The 9,330-nt window shown below is 38.6% G+C and overlaps 1 protein-coding gene across 2 annotated transcripts in view; it reads left to right on the top strand.

The window, feature by feature from the left end:
- The first annotated feature begins 323 nt into the window (after positions 1 to 323).
- Positions 324 to 9,330, top strand: part of POLR3A (RNA polymerase III subunit A) — a 33,166-nt gene continuing 24,159 nt past the window's right edge. The window contains exons 1-12 of one of the 2 annotated variants that reach the window (XM_042818915.1): positions 324 to 468; positions 610 to 745; positions 1,745 to 1,882; positions 2,468 to 2,639; positions 3,467 to 3,621; positions 4,582 to 4,821; positions 5,741 to 5,903; positions 6,081 to 6,217; positions 6,652 to 6,755; positions 7,492 to 7,633; positions 8,101 to 8,241; positions 9,184 to 9,253. In XM_042818915.1, coding sequence (XP_042674849.1) covers positions 425 to 468; positions 610 to 745; positions 1,745 to 1,882; positions 2,468 to 2,639; positions 3,467 to 3,621; positions 4,582 to 4,821; positions 5,741 to 5,903; positions 6,081 to 6,217; positions 6,652 to 6,755; positions 7,492 to 7,633; positions 8,101 to 8,241; positions 9,184 to 9,253 — 1,642 coding nt within the window. In that variant the 5' untranslated portion in view covers positions 324 to 424. The remainder of the gene's footprint in view (positions 469 to 609; positions 746 to 1,744; positions 1,883 to 2,467; positions 2,640 to 3,466; positions 3,622 to 4,581; positions 4,822 to 5,740; positions 5,904 to 6,080; positions 6,218 to 6,651; positions 6,756 to 7,491; positions 7,634 to 8,100; positions 8,242 to 9,183; positions 9,254 to 9,330) is intronic. The other variant, XM_042818914.1, reaches the window with a different exon arrangement.

The following is a 9,330-nucleotide window of genomic DNA, read 5'->3' as shown; positions in this document are numbered from 1 at the left end:
GACGCCGCCGCGCAGCCAATCATAAGGCGGCGCTGGGGGCCTTCAGCTGGGGGCGGGCCCATGAGCGAGTCTGGCTGTTCCAGTGCCGGAGCTGGGTAGAAAATGTACGACCGTATTGGCGGGGCTTCACGTGAGGGTTCTGTAGCTAAGTGGGGTACCTCAGTAGGCTCGCACTGTGATCCGGTTCTGCTCGTTTGCCGATTTGTTCTGTCCTGCACCCGGTGAGGAAGACTGGGGAATACGGGACTGGCGCGGAGCCTCGCCGCCCGCACCTGCGGGAGGCCGTGCGCTCTCTCCGACAGGGGGCGCTGCAGGAGGGCGCTGCGTCGCTCTCTCTATCCCTCTCTCCATCGCGTTCCCATCGATCTATGGTAGGCGGTCTGCTGCTGCTGTCGCCGCATGCAATCTCCGTGCCGCCGGCGCCATGGTGAAGGAGCAGTTCCGCGAGAGCGATGTGGCCAAGAAAATGTGAGCGGGACCGTGGCGCGGGAGGCAACTGAGACCGGGTGGCTGGAGGGGCCGTTGGGAAAAGCGGTGGTGTGGGCGGGGGGGGGGGCCGCGTGTGCGCAGTCAGCCCTGAATGACCCTATGTGAACTCTCGCCTCCCAGAAGCCACATCTGCTTCGGGATGAAATCCCCAGAGGAGATGCGGCAGCAGGCCCACATCCAGGTGGTCAGCAAGAACCTGTACAGCCAGGACAACCACCACGCCCCGCTGCAGTACGGCGTGCTCGACCACCGCATGGTGAGGAGCCTCGGTTTCCTACAACGTCACTTTTAGGGATTGGCATGAAATAGTTACAAATGAGATATCTGAAGTTTACTATTCAAAGTATACACAAGTATATTTCTACTTCCACAATATAGGCTGTTAGTTGCAATGGCATCTGCAGCTTGACAATTTGGATGGCTCAGCAAAGTACTCTTGGGAGTTAGCAGACGAGTTTTCTCTGCCTGATTCTTAGAGACCCAGAAACATTCATCCACAAAACATGGAGCTGAGGTCTGTGGGCTGCAGATCAGGTGCCACATGGTTCAGTGGCACCTGCTGCATGGTTCAGCGTCTCTGCTGTTAGGAGGTGCTGCGTGGAAAACTTTCCTCCTCTTCTACTCTGCTCCAGTGGGACCACATCTGGAATACTGTGTCCCGTTCTGGGCCCAGTTCAAGAAAGATAGGGAACTTCTAGGGAGGGTCCAACAGGAAGCCACAGAAATGTTGAGGGTCCTGGAGCATCTCCCTCCTGAGGACAGGCTGAGAGACATGAAACTGTTCAGCCTGGAAGAGAAGGGTGAGAGGGGATCTAATCAATATGCAGCACTAGGATAAGGGGCAATGAGAACAAACTGCAACACAGGAAGTTACATACAAATATGTAAAATAAATTCTTTACTGTATGAGTGACAGTGCTCTGAAACAAGCTGCTTAGAGAGGTTGTGGAGTCTCCTTCTCTAGAGATATTCAATATCTATCAGGACTGCTGTCTACTAGACCGGCTGTAGAGAATCTGCTTTAGCAGGGAGTTGGACTCACTGATCTCCAGAGTTCCCTTCCAACCCTTGGGATTTTATGATGTGTATTTCATGAAGTGCCACTGACATGCTTCTGTTACTGGGAAAAAAAGAGTGAGGGCTGTGGGTCTGCTATCAAGATAGTTGCCTAGCCTAAGGACTGTTCTGTCTTTTACATATTTAGCTGATTACAGCTAAAGCTTTATTCTGTGCATGTGTTCCTTTCCTTTCAAAGGGAACAAGTGAAAAAGATCGTTCCTGTGAAACCTGTGGAAAAAACCTGGCTGACTGTTTGGGACATTATGGGTACATTGACTTGGAACTGCCGTGTTTTCACGTTGGATACTTCAAAGCTGTGATTGGCATCTTGCAGGTAAACTTAATTTTCATTTGCTATCAATATCTAGGCTGATAAAAGGAAATGATTAAAGAGAAATGAGATACTGAGATGATACAAGAGGTACTGCTTGAAAAACAGTCATTCAGATGACAAATGTAAGATTGTGTTAAATATTTCATGTAATTTCTGTTTTGTAAATAAGTATGTTTAATTATCAGTTCTAGTAGTGTAAATGCATCAGTGTTATTCTTTTTGATCCAAACAGATTAGAATCAAATCGTAGAATCATTAATCTGATACCTTTCTCTAGTTGTTTGAAGTAAATGTGTTTGGCATAACTTGCCTTTTGAGCCATTCCAGTGAATCACAGCTCTGTTTGCTTTGTATTTTTTTTAAGTTCCGCAGAACTTAGACAATTTTTTTTTCTGTATTTTTTTTTCCCATGAACCTGGTTGTTTTTGTTGTTGTTGTTATGATATATGAATTCATCTTTCATCCAAGTCTACAGTATTTTTGTTAAAAAAAAATCCTGTGTGCTAGTGAAGAGCTCAGGTTGTGGTAGAAGTTACAACTCTGCATGTTGTGTTAAATGACTGTGCTTACGTGTTCACATTAAAGATGATCTGCAAAACCTGTTGCTGTATCATGCTGTCAGTAGAAGAAAAAAAACAGTTTTTGGACTACTTGAAGCGGCCAGGCCTTACATATCTTCAGAAGAGGGGGCTGAAAAAGAAGGTGTCTGAAAAGTGCCGGAAGAAAAACACTTGTCCTTACTGCGGTGCCTTTAATGGTGAGCACTGACATCAGCAGTTTTTCATAGTTCTTTACTGGTTTTTATCCTTGTTTTTTCCACAGTTAATGGATATTTTCTCTGTCTACTCTTAAGAAACAGGTTGTTGCATTCTTTATACTAAGCAAAGTCTTATTGATATTTCACGTATGTGGAAGTAGACATTGACCGAGTAACTTATTTTTTATGCATCTCTTCATTACAATGACCAATACTTAATACTTGAATAAGGTGTGTATTGAAAATGCTTAGTCAAGGCCTGAAGCAGTGATTGAACACCTGGTGGGAAGGCAGTGCCAACTCAGGGGAACTCAGGTGCATGCAATGCAGATAAGTGACCAAAAGGGGTGGAAACAGGATCCACACCTTCCCAGACCTCATTTAAGGGTTGGCAGCAGAGGTAAGTCTATCTCTCTGGAAATCTTTGTGTATTTGAGGCCTTTTGAAGATGAGTAGTATTTTTTTTTGTTTGTTTTTGTGCCTACAGCTGTTGTATTCAAGCAAGTTCTTGCTGCGGTCTGGGATTTTGCTGTTCTACTGCCTTTGCTATGTTTTCTATTGTGCTGCAAGGGCCAAAAATAGAAAGCCCTGTTTAACCATTTGCTTAAAATGTGGCAAGCTATTGCTGATGATTGGTACTTTATTTTGGAAGCATTTGTAAACTGTAATTCTGATCTTCGTTTTTCATAATCTCATTAAATTGTTCTTTATAGTGTTAGATATGCTTGCTGTTTTCTGGAAGGGTGACTTGATTTTTGAAGCAATTCTTTGTTTTTTTTTTTTGTTGCTGTTAAGTTTTTCTTTAAAACAACAACATTTTCTTGCAGGAACTGTGAAGAAGTGTGGTTTACTGAAAATAATACATGAAAAGTACAAAACCAATAAGAAAGTTGTGGATCCAATAGTATCCACTTTCTTGCAGTCCTTTGAAACTGCCATAGAACATAACAAAGAAGTAGAGCCCTTACTGGGAAGAGCTCAGGTGAGCTTTGTTATTACTTGAACTTTTTGCTGTTTTTTGTGCATGAAATAAAGCTTTTGAAAGGTTCTCAATGTAGCAGTTTATTGTAGACCAGTATTTTAAAAATGCTAAGACCCGTGAAGAATGTTTACTGTATTGTGACCATTACTTTGTTTGTCAGTGTCTTCTGGTATGTATTTTTCTGCCTGTAGGTGAGGGGGTTGCTCTTCATATGTGAGAATTCAAGAAGCTTAAGAAAAAAAAAAATGTGGGGGGGATGGAGGAGGTAGGACATGTAGATCCAAAGAAATGCTGTGTACCTCTAGATTTACTGTAGCTCTGAGTGGACTGTAATACGTAGAAATTTGTTTTCTTTAGAAGAATGTAATAATGATGAGGAGAGAAGAGACTTAATCAGCTGTTATTGTTTCATACAGCTTTGCATTGTGTGCAGTTGTTTCTTTTTGTTCTTGCTGAACTGGGAAGGTATCAGGGTAGATATATGCACAGCAAAAGTAATGAGCATCTGGAGTTTTTCATACTGCAGAAGTAGGTGTACTGGAAGAGAAACGAAATGTGTATCTTGTCTTTTTTTTTTTTTTTTTTTTAAAGAAAAACTAGGAAGTACTGTAGTTCATCTCAGTTTCTGCTAATTAAGTAAGAAAAGTATTTTAAGTTTGTTGTAATGCCTCTATTACAATGCTTTAAGAAGTAACTACGCAATACTGTTAAAAAAAATACTGTTAAAAATGACTTAAATTATTGCTAATGAACAAAGCCAACAAAAAATAGCAAGTATAAGAAACTATAAAGGTTGGTTCAGAATTAATAAACTAATTGTTGATAGTGTTTTTCTTGTGTGTTGATAATGGTTTTCTATTTATTCTTTTTAAATACTAATTGTTCAACAATAGAGTAGATGAAGGGAGTTGCAAATTGTTACATGATGGCTTGATTTTACCATTTTGTTTGATTTTGTAGGAAAATTTGAATCCATTAGTAGTATTGAACCTCTTTAAAAGAATCCCAGCAGAAGATATCCCTCTGCTTCTAATGAACCCAGAAGCAGGTAAGCCTTCAGATTTGATCCTCACAAGGCTTCTAGTGCCTCCACTGTGTATCAGACCCTCTGTCGTGAGTGACTTGAAGTCTGGCACCAACGAAGATGACCTGACAATGAAACTGACAGAGATCATTTTCCTCAATGATGTAATAAAAAAGGTGAGTCATCCTTCAAGCTCTCTGAGACTGTTACTTTCAAAATGTTTAGTGCTGACTATAGCAAGTGGTTTTATATGTACTGCTACTCCCAGTCCTGCAAACAGTCTGTGTTGTACCACTGTGGTGTTTGGAATTCTATTGAAAGAAATCAAGTTGCTTCAAATAGAGCTAGCTCTCTGGTTGCTTCTGGTATTGAACGTGCTAAAAATGTGCTGGAGACCTGGGACAAGATTTTTCATTTTTGGGTTTTGGCCTGTGAATTCATTTTTTATGTTTGCTTGTGGGTTTTTCCTGCCCCCTTCTCATTATTGTAACATTTTTTTAATGGTTGCCTAAAGTGAAAACTCTTTTTTGTGGAAACCTTTCTAGTTCTTGACCTTTTTCTATTCTATCTGTTATTAAGAAATCAATTTTCAGTTAGCGCATTTATCGAGCTGAATAGAAGCATATCTGATGGTTTACCATTTATTTAGAAGAACTGTTCTACCAGACTAATTTTTTTCAATATTTTCAAAACTGATCTTTTGTCAGAAAAACAAGGCTAAGTTAGCAAATTCTCCTGTGATCGAAGAATGAGTAACTACTGATTGTTTTCCTAGTTGTGAAATTATATTATTTTCAGCAGATTGGAAAAATGTACAATTTAAAGGAATTCATAGTTTATGCATTTGTCAAAAGCTGACAAAAACATTTCTTTTTTTTTTTTTTTTTTTTTTTTGTGGAAAGGCTTATACTCCAGCAATAGAAAGCTGCCTTGCCTTTTTCATTCTAATGAGTGTGAAGTTTTTTGATGTTATTTTCCAAAAAAGAGTTGTGCTCATTGTCAGAATTAAACTCTTTACTAGTTTAATTTGTTGCTTTGTTTATTTTCTGAAATGGATTACTTTTTTTTTTTTTTTTTTTTTTTTTTTTTTTTTAGCACAGGATATCAGGAGCTAAAACACAGATGATTATGGAAGATTGGGACTTCCTTCAATTGCAGTGTGCCCTTTACATCAACAGTGAGCTTTCTGGAATTCCTCTGAACATGGCACCTAAAAAATGGACCAGAGGCTTTGTCCAGAGACTTAAGGGAAAGCAAGGTTTGTATAGGAAGTTGGTTTTAGTTAAGTCAAAACTATTTTCTATTCCAAAGCATCTCTTTGTTACCATTGTGTTGTGCTACTGTTAAGTACCTTCAAAAATATTCTAACGTGTTATCATAACAGGCAGCATTTTGAAATTAACTTTCTCTGAAGGAATTCTTGTTTGTTTGTTAGGTCGGTTTAGGGGGAATCTGTCTGGAAAGCGAGTGGATTTCTCTGGCAGAACGGTTATTTCCCCCGATCCTAACTTAAGAATAGATGAAGTAGCAGTGCCTATTCATGTTGCTAAAATACTGACTTTTCCTGAAAAGGTAGGTAGCATAGAACCAAACCTTTTCTCTGCCTTTTTGTGGTGTGGTTTTTTTTTTGTTTTTTTTTTTTGGAGGGGGGGAGGTTGTTTTGTTGTTAGCTTAGCGTGTGATTTGGCTGCTGCTGGTAAACAAAACTTGTACTATCAGGTGTATACAAGTACTGTGGAAGCATATGGGGTAAGGAGTGACAGACCAGGATAGAATGGTTTACCTTGATGTTTTCTGACTTTAAATATAGCTTCATATTTTCATTGATTTATCTGCTTAATGAGTGATTGTCTTATTTCTGAATTTCCTTCCCAGACTTTTCACGTTACTGTGCTCTAAATTTTTCTCTTCTTACTTCACTGCTGAAGGCTGTGAGGGGGATAATCAGTTGTGCTGAAAAATTGTGGATGTTTCATTTCTTCCTGTTTGAAATGTTTATGCAATAGGTAAATAAAGCAAATATTAATTTTATGAGGAAACTTGTCCGAAATGGTCCTGATATTCATCCTGGAGCCAATTTCATTCAGCAAAGGCACACACAGATGAAAAGGTACCATGTTTATCTGTAATTATTCACTTTTCATCTCTTCTCATGAGCTTGTTCTTACTGCTGTGTGGAATCAATTATATCTAAAGGGATTGGCATCATTTTTTCTCTAGCATCTTTCATACAAGACAGTAGAAAAAAATATATATATATATATATATGAAAAAGAGTCATACTAAACCTGGAGAGATTATATTCACTATATATATATGCATATACTTAAAATTCACATATTAATGATAGTGAACTGCAATTAGATTACTTTAGGGCAGTCTCTATTTGGTATTGAGGCCTAGATACCATAGGTAGTATAGAAACTTGAATGAGATGAATGTTTTGGGTCTTACTGAGAGGTGATAAGTGAAAGGAGACAATATTGGTCACTTTGTGCTGTCTGTTTTCACCCAAGGGCTATCAGTTTATGGATACTAAAAAGTAATTGTATGAGATTGAAACTCCCCGTTCTCCCTGATACAACAAAAATAATTGGTTTGTCTTTGTAGGCTTTCCTAGTTTTTGTGGTAATAACTGTCATTTTTACTAATACCACAATTTTGTTACTTAAAATAGTAACTGATCTAATGTTTAGTGATGCAGTCCCTACATTTTGTCATCTAGTCATTGCAGTACAAATACTTCAACATTTAATGGAGAAGCTTGCATTGTGAACGCAGAATTTATTCGAAGTTCTCTAAGTCTTTGTCTTTTTTTTTTTTTTTTAATGACACATTGTTGTAAGATTCTTGAAATATGGAAACCGAGAAAAGATGGCACAGGAGCTGAAATTTGGTGATATTGTGGAACGGCATCTTATAGATGGTGATATTGTCCTGTTCAACCGACAGCCCTCTCTTCATAAGCTGAGCATTATGGCTCACATTGTGAGTGCACAGTCTAATAGTAAGGTGGTAGTACATCATGTGATTAAGAGGCCTTCACTTGCAGCTATTTATCTCTTGCATGTACAGAAATAGCTGCTTTTCTAACCGTGCAGTTGTGCTTTTTGCATGGGAATTGATGTGTAACTGGACAGTATGCTGCCAGACAGTTCTTTTAACAGCTCTATTTGACTTCAGAATATGTTTTTGAGTAAGCATTTCGCTATTGTAAAGTTCCTGTGGCCTCTAGAAAGCATTCTGTATAAATACTTCATAATAGAAGTTAGATGTATTTGTGTAACCAATAATGTATTTAGTTTCTGTTTCATGGCTGTGATGAGTCCCACAGTCAGAAATTTTGATGCATATCTGCAACAGAATGTATAATGCCTACAGAGAAGCAGTTGAGCTTAGTCTTTCATCTCTCCACATGCTTCGCTGCATGCAAAACACTTTTTTTCTGTTTGCAGGCTAGAGTAAAACCCCATAGGACATTCAGATTTAATGAATGTGTCTGTACACCATATAATGCAGACTTTGATGGAGATGAGATGAACCTTCACCTTCCTCAGACAGAAGAAGCAAAAGCAGAAGCACTTGTTTTAATGGGGGTATGTATGTAGATCATGTATTGGGACTTTGCTAGTGATGGCCATGCCTTGTAATACTTATCTTACATGTGAGATCTAAAGTTACCATCAGGTTCAATGAGTATGGATAGTATGCAGCTATGAAACTCCTTAGAAGCAAAATGGAAAAGGGAATTGAGAATAAAACAGAGCTGTTAGTCTGACAGTAGACTGGGTGATAGTCTAATACATGTGCATTTAGTATTCCTGGCAAATTCTGGATTTTTATATAAATACATGTTGTCAACATGATTCTGCTTGACTACCATTATCAGTTGCTGCCAAAATAGTGGGTTTGTGCTGAACTAATAGTTACTAGAGGAGACAGATGAGTAGGTTTTTATTTAGGAGGGTGGAAAAAATGGGGGGAAAAAAAAATGGTAAATAGAGGAATATGGTGGTTGCAGTGCTTTATCTGTAGCATGAAAGTGGAGTCAGTAGCAGTAATTTGAGGATTTTCCAGGACACTGGTCCTCTCGGGTGACTAGTTCTGCTGTGCAAAGACAGCTGTTGTTTGCAGCATGTATTGACTTGCTGAGGTGATTTGGGAGCTTAAAAAGAAAGCTTCAACAATTTAAAAAAAAAAAAAGTATAATCTAGGTTTTTGTTGTCCTGTGAATAGTTCAGGCAAATCTGAGGCAGCCAGGTACTGTATAGATGGGGTTATAGAGATGACTAACTGGAGCAGGAAATAGTGTGAGTGGGAGCTCCTTACCCTAAACTCAATTTGTTTGCTGTAGTATGATGTTTGAGGAGATGTATGTGATACATGTTAAATCATAGTTTTTAATGTTTAGTGCATGGAAGTGATGTATTTTAAAAATATTTGAGTGAAGTATCAGGATGCAGGAATTGTTATCTAAATCTACCTAAATGGAATATCAGTGTTTTGCAGTGTGTAACTTTTAATTTTACATCAAATAGACTAAAGCAAACTTGGTAACACCAAGGAATGGAGAACCTCTAATTGCTGCTATTCAAGATTTCTTAACAGGTGTGTACTTAGTCTTATTTTAGAGCTGTGTAATGTAATAATTCTTTGAGAATCCTTTTTTAGTAATTTTTTCCTAT

Source organism: Centrocercus urophasianus, unplaced genomic scaffold (assembly GCF_019232065.1).
Source record: "Centrocercus urophasianus isolate 14NV4802_14NV808 unplaced genomic scaffold, USGS_Curo_1.0 seq_17, whole genome shotgun sequence".
In the NCBI taxonomy this organism is placed as follows: Eukaryota; Metazoa; Chordata; class Aves; order Galliformes; family Phasianidae; genus Centrocercus; species Centrocercus urophasianus.
This window is presented reverse-complemented; position numbering and strand designations above follow the sequence as displayed.